Raw genomic sequence first — 15,197 nt, forward strand, 5'->3', positions numbered from 1 at the left:
ACATGGATGAGTTGAAGATCAGCATTATCGCAAGAGTAGCTTCTATACATTAAACACAATTAAATGAGAAATTTTAGTGGAAAGATCTGTTTTCTTAACATAGTACTAATGATTTACATAGATATCTATGAAATATAAGGAACACAGTATCAATGTTAAGTAATTTAGATCGCAGAGAAATAAAAATGTAAGAGATTAATTGAATAAAGAAATACATCTTTAAAGGACAATTCAAACTTTTTATTTGAAAACCTAAAAAATCTCAATATATCAACAAAGTTTTTGCTACACATGCATAATTATATAACAAAATTAGAGTACAAAAACAGTTTATTTAAACTAAAAACAGTTCATTTAAACTACAAGAAACAATGTGCTTTAGTTATCACTTTTATCCGGAGAACCGAAAAACTTTTTAAACAGAGACAAATACAATGGATCTGCACTTGATGTAGGCAATTTTAATATATTAGAACTTGATAGAGAATGCAAAGGAGATTCTAACATTTTACTGCCTTTAATACCTTCCAGTTTTCTTTTAAACTCAGGAAGATCACCTAAAATACAAAAATCTTAATATATAAATGCACTTACGCATATAAAGTGGCATACATATATAGAACGGTGTATAAAAATGATTCCACAGAAGAGAAGTAATGGGAGTTTTAATAGAAAAAAATACGCTTGATTACTGTATCATGTTTCAGATAGAAAAACAATGCATATCATACTTTAAATTAAATATACATATTTTACTGCAAGATGTCAATTACTCCTGATAATGTAATCAATCTTAGTTTGCTTTTGTTTTGGATATGCCCAAAAATCATGATTTCCAATTCTCGAAAGCGTCTCACTATGCTTGGTTTCACATCAATATTCTGAAGATAATCAGTCTAAAACTTGTAGCACATTACTAAAATACAGAGCAATTTGTATAGATTTTACCATAATCATCATAATCTCTTTCAAACACTATTCTGGCCTGATGACTTCAGAATCCTTTAATTCAGTTGTTAATAAATAGATTTACATCATCAAAATCTAAAAAAGAATTATACATTGGGTCATATATAGTATTCTACTTCTTTTTCAAGTTTAAACTCTGTATGACTTTTACTCCTGACTACATAATTTATAGCACTAAGAACTCTTGACAATCTAATCTTTTTCTATTATCTAGAGGTCAAATGTTTGAAGTCAGCCAGTCCAGTTTGCAGGGAAGAAAATGGCTAGTATAGTGTCAATGATGGGAGTGCAAGGCAGTCATTCATTAATAATTCAGCTTTTCTCTTCTTTTACATCACTTTTATCAATTCATTCAAAAAATATGTAAAAACTGTAGATGTCATCCATTCACTTTTGTTATTTATTTATGAGTATGATAATTTCTTAATGTTTTTGAAGCAGCACAAACTCAAAGATTTATATACAACCACAGGGGTAAGGTTTCTCACTTACAAATTGCTCTGTACTTTAGTGGTTTTACAGCAAAGAAACATAGTATGTCTCTGCTGTATTTGGCACCATGACAAATCTCTTAATTCAAATCCAGGCAGATGTTGAAAAAATAAGCCATTTTCATTCCAACTAAAGATGTCTTTTAGACTGTACACATTAACGCATTTATTCAAAAGTAGATGCTTCAAAAACTGTTGCTGCTGTCATCAAGTTTCTTCCTTCAAAAACTCTCTTTCATTTTACACAGTAGTTCTAAGATGGGCCTGACCTCCAGCGATATTTTGCTTACACCTCTGTTGCTCCTCTTGGACGAAGAAGTCTCCCCTTATGACATGTAACCCGACTAATGTCTAATTTTTGTGTTAGGTTTGTTCAATGAATACATTCATTTTCCCTCAGATTTGGCTTTTTGAATTTTTCTGAGGTTCTGGGTATATTTTAGACTTTATGTTTTCTGCAAATAATAGACTGTTTTATAGACTGTATTTGGCAAGCTTTTAATGAGGATCACTGTTTTTTGATTGCATAACGTTTTTCACGCCAATTTTTTTTTTATATTATAAGCATATATGTATCTGCAATGACAAATACTTATATGCTTATGGGATTTATTCCTAAGAAGGTTTTTCAAAATTTGGTATTTTTTTATTTAGTGTCAAATTCTCAAATGCAGTAATTCTCATAAATTATTCTTTAATGGATGAATTAATCATTGCACTTTTTTACTAACTACAGCGATACACACAGTGGCATTCGCTAAGGGAAAGGATGCCTTCTATAGAGGTTATTTTAAAATATATTGGCTCATATCTCTGTTACACATGAGGAAAACCACTAATTTTCTAGTTTTTCTGCTTTATGTAGATTAAAAAAGTATAAAATATAATACATAAATGAAATCATTTGAAACTGCACAATTTTAGAAAAATTCACATTTATTAAGTCTCAATTATATGCGTGATTAAAAATTAAACCATGGCAATCCCATATACAAATTCTGTTATAACATTAACAGAATTTCAAGAAACAATAGAGGTAACAGTACAGAAATGATATCAATAAGACTAATTATATCAGGTGCTTTTATTTTAAAATTCTGCCCTTGTTAGCATCCGATGATTTTATTTTTAGTTTTGCATGCCCAAGAATATTATGGCAATTATTTCGAACTTATTAAATATATACTGGTTTCCAAAATTAAAGAAAAATAACAAAATGGTGATAACTCATTCAAAAATAACCAAATACATATAAAATTTGAACATGTTATTGAACAAGAATTGCTGAGTAAAACTGCATTATGCAAATTAGTGGCACTGCAGTAGAGATACATCAACTGCAATGAGCATAAAATTTCGTGTTTCGGAGCAGGCCTACAAATTTCACTGTAATACCGAGATAAGAAATCTGGGATAGTCAATTTGTAATAATGACGTCTAGGCATTATTTGCCCAGAAAAACTGTGATGGAGAGCTAGTGGGAGACTAGAAGGCAGAGCAAAGTCAGGCAGAAGAGGCCAGATGGCTTAATGTGAGCCCTGTGGTTCATAGACTTTGGCAACAATTTTTAACCACAGATTCGGCATTCATGAGGTTCAGCTAAGGATGGGCAACTGCTACAATGAGCACTGATGACCGATGTTTGTTGTTATGCAAACAAAGGAATAGAACTTCAACTCCGACTCAAGTGAAATCTTCCTTTCCTGCAGGCAATGTAAGGTTTCTGTCCACGTCAACTGTGCTTAGAAGGCTTCACAAAAGGAGATCTGTATGTAAAGGAAACCAGCCATTTGCACGCTGCTCATGTCACATCATGGAATGTTTGAGGTAGGCACGTCAACATGTCCACTGGAACAGCTGATCCATGGAGAGGAGTTCTCTTTATGGGCAAGTCCATATTTACCCTCCAAAGCGATAGCAGGCATTATTTGATTTGGAGAGAACTTGGAACTCATTTTCAAACATCCATGAAAACTATACGAGGGCCATCCAGGAAGTAGATTACGTTTCCGTCTGTGTCCGCTAGGGGCGGAGCTAGCGCGGCCATCTTGGGGTCAGAGCGTTGCGCAGCTCAGTCTGCATCTAGCCGTGCTAGTGAGAGGTTCGTGCTGTGCTCCGTTCAGATACTGTGACGGTTTGAAATGTCTGCGTTAATTGAAAATCCCGCGAGCTGCGAGGTGCGCTCAGTAATAAGGTTTCTGACTGCAAAAAACTGTAAACCGATAGAAATCTATCGGCAGCTTCGTGAAGTGTATGGGGACAACATTATCACTGAAGGTGGAGTGCGTCAGTGGGTCATAAGATTTCAAAATGGCCGAACCAATGTTCACGACGAAGATCGAAGTGGGAGACCCAGCATAGTGACCGCCGAACTTCTCGAAAAAGTCGATGCTAAAGTCCGTGAAAATCGAAATTTCACAATAACGGAACTTTCTTTGAGTTTTCCACAAATTTCGCGAAGTTTGTTGCACGAAATCATCAGCGAAAAGCTTGGTTACCACAAGTTTTGTGCAAGATGGATTCCAAAAATCGACAGAGGACCACAAAACTCAGCGAATGGCTGCAGCGTTGAACTTTTTGGACGCTTACCATAAGGATGGTGACTCTTTACTCGATCGCATCGTTACTGGTGACGAAACATGGGTGAAACATGTGAACTGTGAAACGAAATTGCAATCAATGCAGTGGGGGCACACAAGTTCTCCCCAAAAACCCAAGAAATGCATGCAAACAATGTCGGCAAGGAAGATGATGGCGACTGTTTTTTGGGACAGAAAAGGTGTAATTTTGGTGGACTTCCTGGAAAGAGGCACTACAATAAACTCTCAAAGGTATTGCCAAACTCTCCAAAAACTCAGAAGAGCAATTCAAAACAAGCGCAGAGGAATGTTGAGCTCTAAGATCTTGTTGATTCACGACAACGCCCGGCCCCACACGGCAAATGTCACTCGTAAAGTTCTTGAATCTTTTAAGTGGGAGTTGTTTCCTCATCCGCCGTACAGTCCCGACCTGGCACCGAGCGACTTCCACCTATTCCCAGCAATGAAGAAGTGGCTGGCTATGCAGCGTTTTGATGACGACGCACAGCTGCAAGAAGAGGTAACGAAGTGGTTGAAGGCGCAGGCGGCCGAATTTTTCGACGAAGGAATTTCCAAGCTTGTACATCGCTACGATAAATGCCTTAATTTGTATGGTGACTATGTAGAAAAGTAGTATTTGAGTGTGGCTTTCATCTGTATATAATAAAATTTGTTTCCTATACTTTGTTTATTTTTTTATTCCAAAACGTAATCTACTTTCTGGATAGCCCTCGTACATACTGAGAAGGCAGTGTTTGTGTTTGGGGTGGTATCTCTTTGGGTGGATGTGCAGACCTCCGTGTCTTTCCATGTGGAACCATGAATGCTCAGGCCTATAGAGATGACATTCTTGATGCTTATGTGCAACCTTATGCCGGGCAATAGGTGATAATTTCCTGCTACAGGACAACGGTACACCGCACAAGGCTCGCTTCATGGATGATTATCTTCAACAGCACGCAATTCGATGCATGGTGTGGCCACCTTGATCACTGGGGCTGAATCCTATTGAGCATGTTTGAAATGCTGGAAGACGTATAGCTACTTGCAATCCTCCTTTTCGGATCCTTCCCACGCTTGCAACTGCTTTGCAACAGCTCTTACTTTCTATGGAAATGATGAGACTGCATAATTGACAGCTTCTCACAACACTGTATGTGCTGTATTGCTTCTAGGGAAGATCATACTCCATACTGAAAGTAAGTTTCCTATACCAAATTTTGACACATCTCATTTCTTCATTTTATACATATGCTAATTTCTGAAACAACATACTTGTCTGGTAATTTCTTTTCATGTTGTTTTATACCTTACTATCTGCTGTATACTGTGGGTCAGTTTCATTAAATTCTACATGTAGCTTTTTGAGTAATCATCATTTTTGTGATTTTTCCTTAATTAATGATAACCAGTATATATGCAATGTAAGTATGAAATTATAACTCACTGCACATATACAATGCAGATATGCATTTGACTTTTTAATAAGAAGGTCTCTATAAATATATAATGCTCTTTAGGCTCTTATAAATTTATAATTCTAAGTGAAAAAACATGTGCTTAAAGAAACAAATACGAGTAATTAAAAAAAAAAAGTTTGAAAATTATTCAAATTTTTCTGTGCTTTCTTTTTACAGGTAATTTAATTGACATAGGCTATTTTTTATGTATTAAGTTATCATTAACATGATGCAATTAATGTACTAATTTTTAAAGTATGTGAAACTTAAATTGGAAGAAATTTTTGGAAATATGTGACATCTGTATAATCCAAGGATAGTCGAATACAGCTGAATATCATCGTGATCATGATTGCTACAAGTGAAAACAACACAGAGAAAACAATGCGAGATGAAAACGTTGCTGTACAAATAATTGTGGTAGAAAAGAAAGCAAGCAAAACATTGCAGTTCTAAAACATCTTCATTCAGAATAAAGCTGTTAAAAAACTTTGCAGATTTAAAAACATCGCCATCAAAAATATTGTGGTCAAAAATAAAGCACCTACAAATCATTGTATAACTATAACATTGCAGGCATGGGCTTTAAAAGCTGTAAATGCATATTTGTATAGTAATTTGTGAGCACAAGAAGAAACAAGGAAAATTTTGAGGAATAAAATAAGGAATGAAAGAAATACCAACATCCTGAAATGTACAAAGATGATTACAAATGAGCAAAGTATGATAAGGGTTTCTTTCTTATGGTTATGGGTTAAGTCGTGTTTAGAACAGAAGGTAATCTTTGTGAAAATATACTAATCTATTTTGAAATGACTCAGAATAATTAAATATTCATTTTTATAATTAAGAAAAATCGTTGTATTATAAAATAAAATTAAAGTGAAAGACATTGCAGGTCAATAGTGAATTCAGCTGATACTGCAATATGCAGGCTAAGGTTATATGCTAGAATTAAAAGAAAGAACAATTCAAAGAAGGTATTATATTAGTAAGGTGTTAATGTAATTTTGCAATTAACACATTGTATTTTTGCCACTGTTAAACATTTCTGTTACAGAATACATCATGTTTTATTTATATTTTTTAGATATTCAGAAGTACTAAATGTGCATATGATGCACAATTTTGAAATCAGCAAAATAAATTTTGTCACATATAAAATGAAGTTAAGTAAATTAGCAGAAGATAAAATGATGAAAGTAAAAATTTTGGCTTATAATGTTTAATAATTAATACTTATAAATTACTTATGTCAAAATGCTTTTTTGCATGCTAAACATTAACAAAATCATAAATTAAAAAATATTACTAGTACATCACAAAGAAATATCAGCCTTATATTATTTTAATTCATTTTTAACCCCTTTCAAGAAAAGCCATAAGGATTGTTTTTGGCTTTAAAAATCTGAAAGAATCCCAAACCTTTCAAATTAAATATCTCAATAAATTTTTAGGGTAACTTTATTTTTTAGAATCACTATAAACTTTCATTATATATAACCATAAGGAGTGGGGACCATAAAATAATTAAATTCTGTAACTTTTACAAAATTAATTTTTTTAATTTAAAAATACTATTTTTAACTTTAATGCATTTACATATTTTGTAATTGCAAATACAAGCCTACAACTGACAGTTACGAAAATAAAGGTTATATGAGGACTTTTAAGGACATGCTTCATATATAGAGACACATGGCTATAGGAACTTTTAATAATATATAAAATTTACATAACATACTTTCATCCATATTTTCAAAATTTTCTTCTTTTTCTTTCAAGCCACTTTCATTAAACTGAGTTGTTACTTCATAACTTTGGTCTCCAATAGATTGACGAATAGTTGTAATTTTATTTCCTTTGCTATCTGTAGTAGTGCGATGTTCTTCCACAACCTATAAACAAATATATGAATTAAGAATTAAAAACTTAGTATCATAATAATCCTATAAAAGAACACAATTAATATTCATAATTTTGAGATGTGAAATTTTGAGATTACAAATATGGCTTTTCACTAATAAGTACAAGAATCAGAAAGGGATTAACATATAAGAAAGGGAATGGATTCTAAATAAAATAAAATGAACATGGAATTACATTTTTCTGCGAGTCTCTCGTAAAGGAACAATGCAGGTACCAATGGGGGAAAGAAGAAATCAATGTTTTTTATTATACTTTTCTTCTATTCAAATAAGCAATGCATAGCACAAAAACTCTACTATGGAAATAAATTCCGACAGTCTACAAGTAACAGTTCCAGAAAAACTGCGAAAAGCAGAAAAGTTTTAAGCAATGACAAACATTTAAAGGATCCAAATACACAAGTTTCTTTTTAAGAAATTTGAAAAGGTAAATTTAATATATACATCTATCTCTCTCTATATATATAGAGAGAGAGAGAGAGAGAAATAGATTAAATTTACATTTATATAGATTTGCCAAGTAAACAAAATCATACTGAGGCATCAATATTTGCTTAAAAACTATGTTCATGGCAGTTGAAATTAATTGAAAGTCTCAGTAGAATGGGTTTAATTTCAGGATAGAAAGTACTTCCAATAGAGCTAACAGCTTTTAACTACTGACATCAGTATCAAGTAATACTAGGTAAATAATCATGATCAAACATACAAAATTAAATGCAAATTTCTCTCATTTGCTTTGATAATGATTTTTACTCTCTTTTATTTATTAAAAATAGACACTTCTCACATTTATTAGCACAATGGAACACTCTTTATACGACTTTCAAGAGACCATTCACAAACAATGTATAAATGAGAACAAACAAATGAAACTTTACGATGTGAAATATATACATTAATTTTGATACTACTAACATACTACTGACATTACACAATTTTATTGTCCTACTTTTGGTTTCTTTATAATATTAGCAAGTTGCAAAGCAGTAAAAACGTGTAAGAATAAACACAGCACCTCGCAAGCAAACATAGCTGTTTCCATTAAAAAAAAAAAAAAAAGTCACAGGAAAACACAGGAAAAACCATGGAGTTTAGCAGAAAGCACATGCATTATCATGTCTTTACACACAGCACCATTTACCTTAGTTAAGCGAGTTTGAACTTATCGCACAGCCTTAGTACAATTTGAGGTTAAAATATTGCACCAAATTCTAACTTAACCATTTCACTTGTGCATAATTTACGATCTGAACTAGTAAAGCTTTAAGGACAGACGAAAATTAAATTCCCCGAGATATGCTGCTTCAGCAGATACACTGAGGACCTAAATTTTCAACTTTTAAACAGGTATAAGCCATGGCTTATCTACCCGAAATTCTGGTAATTAATATTAATACAAATTGAATATTTTTAAAATCATAAGAATGCAAATTTTTGTATGTAGTTATGAGAAATTTAAAAAAAAAAAAAGAAAAAGAAAAAGAAATCATACCTTTATTGGCATTTTCATCTTGAATAAGTAACATTTTCTTCCAAAAACATTTTAAAGCAAAATTTATCTTTTTTAAAAGTCTTTAACTGTCGTCTGACATATATTTTGGTTCTGAATCTCAAGCAAAGTGCTATGAATGGAATTTAGTTCTTGAAATGTTTTCTCGCTTGTATTATTTCACACGAAGAAATTTCTGAGGGTACCAATGCAGTACACAGCATTTTGAAAAGAAGGTGGAATTATTTCTTCATCTCCACTGCTTAAATGTTCATCTGGTAAAATGTTTTCAATCAGTTCTTCAACTGTACATAAGTCTGACATCATTGAATTAGAATCATAATTTATGTAGTTTCCAAGCTTCTTCATCTATAATCACAGTTTTAACATCAGTTTCATTTGGGTTCGAAAATCGCTCCTTTAATAAACAATTTTTAATTATTTGTGGTTTTACTTCAGTCCAGGCTAGTGAATTCATATTCACAGCCTAAAAAATATTATTTTTTAGTTCCCTTGCTGTAGTTATTTTTTGAAGGGCTATTAGAATCAACCTTTGCCTGTAGAAAATTGTCAAACTCTGAATAACACCCAGATCTAAAGGTTGTACTACATTAGTGCAATTTACCGGTAAGAAAACAACTTTCACATTTTGCAAGAAATCTATTGTTTGAAAACAGGCAGTACACTGATTGATAAAAAGTAAAATTTTATGGTTTTGTCAGCGCTTAGTTTTTTTTCTTGAGGGATTCTGTAAAAATATCTGTGTCATCCATGCTTTCTTATTAGCTTTATATTCTAATGGCAGAGCTTTAATATTTTCAAAATACCTTGGTTTTTGTGACTTTCCTATAATTAAAGGAGTCTTCTTTTCATTACCATCAGCATTTACACAAAGTAAAACAGTGAGACGTTCCTTACTTTGCTTAGCTCCATGACAATGGTCAACTTTAAAAGCTAAGGTTCTTGCAGGCATAAGTTTTAAAGAAAAGAGCAGTTTCATCAACATTAAAAATGTCTTTTAATTCATATTCATCTATTTTAGTGGATAAATTCTTGAACCACTCTTCAACCAATTCAGAAGGAATTATTTTTTGAGTTTCTATTTATTATATGACATGAGATTCCATGGCAAAGTTTGAATTTATTCAGCCATCCAGTTGAAAAGGAAGCTTTTTTCGCATTCAGTTGAGATGCCATTTCTTTTGCCTTCTCGATTAACATGGGCCATTCACAGGAATACTGTATGCATGAAATTGAATGAAAGATTTTAGCAAAATGGCTTCGACCTCATGAAACTTTTCATCTTGTACATGCAATAAATATCTTTGAAGTAGATTGTCCACAGATTTCTGATCTTTCTTCAACTGTCCCCCCCCTATCATAAACAACCATCTGTAGTGTTGTCACAGCAATATCCAGTTTCCTTGCTTTCGTCAAACCAGTATTTTCATCAAATTCTATTACGATTTTAACTTTATCTTTAAATGATAATGCCTTCGCTTTTGTGACATTTTGTATCAGTTAATTTTACTCAACCTATATACTTACACAGCATCTTTTTTAAGAAGGAATCAAGTTTTCTTTTCAAGTATACCATCAATTCATGAACTGGTTTTTCCACTCCTGTACCAGACTGTGAAATCTCATGCCTTTGTTCCCTTCTCCTATTCTCATTTCTAAGAAAAATACTTGATATGTGGGACTGTGAAATGTAAAACCAATGCAGTAAGTCACATAAAAGTGTAGTATAACTAAAGTTATGGAATGTAAAAGAAATATTTTACTATTAAAATAAACAGTACTGAATTGGGACCAATACATATAAATGTGAGTCGCATAAACGGTGGTTCACTTCATTTATAAGCTTCTGCTATGTGAACAAATATCATTTAAAGTAACCACATGAAGGTAAACTACGAAGAAAAAAATTGCTATTTCTTTTTGTAACTGTTATTTAAATGATATCAACATGACATCAATTGCTGCCAATTGGTAGGCAGTCTTAACCATGATCACTTATAATTCACTTGTCATGAGAAGAGCTCTAAGTGGAGTTTCCGTTTTGACACAGTCCATTAATGAGGGTGATAAAGGACATACAATTTTAAGTTTGGAGGTCACATAGTGGAAACTGTTGGAATAGAAAATACTTTAGACTCTGTATTAACTGAGATTTCAGAAATAAGGGAGCCACAAATTGTACGAATAAAATTTGCTACATAAATTATTAACAGTTTTTACACATGGAATAATGCATTGAAGTACACAGCTGCTTTCAAGAAGAACTCCTGCAAGCCAATTTCTGTTCTTTAAATGCCAATTGTAACAGAATCATGAAAACAATAATGCAGCTAATAACAATTTTATATTAATAGAAAAAAATTTTTTAATTTGTAAAAATTTTTGAAATACAAGATTCAATTTTATGTGCAAAAGAAACAGAGACAAAATACTGAACTAAAATATTAGCGTACACAGTTTATGCTTTACTGTTTGATTAAGCATACTCATACAAATAATTTACTTAAATAAATATATTTGCTTTCAAGACAAACATGGATTCTTCCCTTTACTTGCTGCAAATATCCACTGCCTTTGTCGACTTCAGAAGAAAAAATTTTAAAGCATTTTCATATGCATTGTATTACATTGTATATGACAGTCATAGAAACACCATTTTCTTTTGCAAATAGAGAAAAATTGTGACTCAGGACCTTGAGAATAGATCAAAATGTTTTTAAGATTCCTGGAATTATAGAAGCAAATAATTAATTTTAACTCACTGCATTTTTTTTTTTTTTTTTTTTTTTTTTTTTAAACGTCACAGATGCAACAGACATTCTGTTGTGATGGTTGAAAGGGAAAATAAAAATAACACCTTGAAACTGAAATTAAGTGGAGCATTTTAAATAATCAAATGATGCTTAAATTTTGATTTCAAAACTAGGAATACAAAGGCTTTTTCTATTGTTTTGATCATATAAAAAAAGTTACTTGTATACCTACACTGCCTCCAGATGTATATTTTTGAATGAGCCCAACATAGGATTTTCAACCAGTTATGGACACCTAGCATTTATTGGTAAAGCAATTTTGTTTTTGCATCAAAAATTGTGTGACTTTTCTGTTTTATTTTCTTATATTTCAAAAATATGATTAAAATAAAAATTTTGAATAAGGAGATGCCTCTACATTAAATACATTAAATTGTTCCTACAAAAATTTGGGAGTTATGATAGAAATAATTGTTGGTATCCTGTAAGAAGCATGAATAAACTCATTTTTCGAACTTTATTTCCTTTATTAATTTTCTATTTTGCAACTGATAGATATCTTCTTTTCTCTCTCTTTTATCTATTTTAAATAGTTTGTATTTTCTTTCTTCATCTTCAGTTATTTTCAGAGCACAAGAATAACATTGATTTACAATATTAGCAATTAGTGAACATATGTACTTGTATTTATAACCATGAAATAAACTTTCTTACATCAATACTATTTTCCTTTCAAGATGTTATAATGGTATCTTTAATTTCCATTTTAAATACAACAGGAATAATATTTTTATAGCTATAGCAGTCTTTAAATTTTGGCATGAAGTTACCTCGATCTGAATTTTAAAAATTAGCAATACCTTAATTTTTCTAATATACATTTTCAGTGTTTTGATACTAAAATTTGCTTAAATATATTCCAAAATTTTTAAATAATCCCTTCACAAGTAAATTATAATTACTTTTGTATATTTATAAATAAATGCCTGGACATATTATGAATAAGAACTTATTATTTATGTGCACTGCTGCCAGTTTACTAAATGTGAAATTTTGAGTAATGAGTGGAGTCATTGCCAAGTTCTCAGAAAAGTGATAACAGGTGACAGTATTTAGAAGGGCTTAAAGTCGGTAGGTTTCTTTGGAGGCATAATGTGCTTTATCAAAAACAGTTTCATGAAACGCTAAAAAGAGTTCAGTTCAGTATTAGCATTTATATTGGGTGATATAAGCAGTCTCTGGACTTTTTTGGTACATTTCTGAAAAAATATTTTCTTTATTGAAAATCAATCTTAATCAAGTACATATTGACAATTATTATCTATGATCTTTTGCCATTTTTCAGATAGTTTCATAATTCCATCGATGTAGAAATTCTGTGGTTTATTGTTGAAAAATTTGGGCGAGTAATTTTCAGAGGTTCTTCGGTCGGCCAATTTTTTATCATCAAGAGAGTTTTGCAGAGACCAAAGAAAATGGTAGTCTGATGGTGCAATGGTCGGGCTATATGTTGGATGCATCAAAACTTCCCAATCAAGTTCCTTCAATTTGTTCTAAGTCATCAAAGATGTGTGTGGCCACGCATTGTCATGATGGAACACAACTCCCTTTCTTTTGGCCAATTCTGGTCGCTCTTTCTGTCTTGCTTTGTTCAAACGGTCAAGTTGTTCACAGTACAGGGCCGAATTGAAGGTTTCACCAGGTTGCAATCTATGTGGTACCCAAACATTGAGCTTCTTTTTGTAACCTGCTCTTTTCAAATGATTCCAAACTGTCATGTGGTTGATGTTTAGTGCCTCTGCTTTTTCCTGACAGCTTACATGCCAGGCTTGCTCCAACAGTTGCAAAATTTCATTGACTTTTTCAATGACTGGCCAGAGCAAGGTACATCTTTGATATCAAAATTTCTAGAACGGAATCAAGCTAACCACTCCTGGGTCCTTTGTTCACTCACAGCATTCTCACCATACAACTGCACAAATTTTTTGCCTTGTTTTGCAGCCTTTTTACCTTTTTTATAGTAAAAAAGCATCACATAACATATTTCTTTAGATATTTCCCTCATTTTCAAATCAATATAACTTTTCACACAAGCAACGAATTAGAAAACTATTTTCACAAGCAATGGAAGCTGAATGTCACCTTTTAAGCACATGTTTGTTTGAGACAATCGGGTGAGTGTTGCTGGACATTCTACAGCACATAGTGGCAAAAAAAAAACGCAGACTTTTTATATGACCCAATATAATAATGATGATGATAATAACAGCATTATTATAAAAATAAATATAAAAGTAAAATCTTTAAATAGTTTTAAATATTTGTAATATTTCTTAAATATTCTAGAACAAAAAATTCTGCAAGCTTTACTTATGTAATAAATAAAAATATTTATGCAAATTACATAATGGTGGAAAATTATCAGGAAGAATGAAAATATATCGCCAATTTGTTGAGTCCAGTCATTAACATGCAGACTATTAATAGCCTTATCTATTAATAGAAATGAAATCCTCCAGAACTAATCTGAACTGTAGGTTTCAGTATGCAACTTCAGGGAAAATATGTTTATCAATTTTTTCTGCATACATAACAGCAAAACTTAAGGCATTGTAGAAAGAACTAAACTGGAAGCTCATTCACATACGTCAACCAATTACTGGAAGTTTCTGTTTCTGTAAAATATAATTCTTGGGGTTTTTCCACTATTGAAGGAATACATTTCTCAAAAAAGTTTCTTATAGCATTTTGCATGCATAAGTAAGATTACTTAATACACTGCAGAATTCACTAAGAGGATTTGTTTTTAGAATTCTTTGAACAGCCAATAACACGTGAAAAATGTAATCAGTTGTAATGTTTTTAAACTTTTCATATTTCTGAAAAATATATATATTTATTTAAAAAATTAGCAAATTTAAAATAACTTGAAAAATGCAGGCAGAGACTGAAAACTTTCTGAGACTGCTCTGTAAAAAGTATATGCTAAGTCTCATAATAAACCAATTTCAATATATAATGTAATTCAGCATTTGCATGTCATCTACTATTGGGAAGTTCTGATGGTAGCAAGCTAACTTTCATGGTGTAGATACTAGATGGTTACGAATTTGGATATTGTGGATTATGCTTTTTACTTTATGAAATACTACTAAACTCAAAACATTCTAAAATATTATGAATTATATTATTTGCATAGTTTATTCCCATTACATATTTTTAAGCCAGCAAAAGCGCAATTTATTTACATATGTCAAATTTTCAGCAACCATCTAATATTAAAAGTTTAAAATGTAAAATCCTTACCTCAAAATTTATTATTTTGACCATTTAAAATACAGTATTCTGCAGCCAATTTATATATATAACTTTGGAGAGAAATCTCTACATTTTCTGAAGCATATTACTACTTACTTTCCCTTCTTATGGCTAGCTATTCATATTCACTTTAACATAAGCCTATTACAGGAGATAAATTTTGATAACCATATTTCAATAATCCAT

General features: G+C 31.7%; 1 protein-coding gene across 1 annotated transcript in view; it reads right to left on the bottom strand.

The window, feature by feature from the left end:
* Window positions 1-225: 225 nt before the first annotated feature.
* The window catches only part of LOC118201600 (uncharacterized), a 41,908-nt gene continuing 26,936 nt past the window's right edge, over window positions 226-15,197 (bottom strand). The window contains exons 6-7 of the mRNA XM_035373723.2: window positions 7,244-7,397; window positions 226-557 (exon numbers count right to left, since the gene is read on the bottom strand). Coding sequence (XP_035229614.2) covers window positions 379-557; window positions 7,244-7,397 — 333 coding nt within the window. The 3' untranslated portion in view covers window positions 226-378. The remainder of the gene's footprint in view (window positions 558-7,243; window positions 7,398-15,197) is intronic.

This window comes from Stegodyphus dumicola, chromosome X1, assembly GCF_044657685.1.
Source record: "Stegodyphus dumicola isolate Sdum_Otavi_A_Nest chromosome X1, ASM4465768v1".
NCBI classification, from domain to species: Eukaryota; Metazoa; Arthropoda; class Arachnida; order Araneae; family Eresidae; genus Stegodyphus; species Stegodyphus dumicola.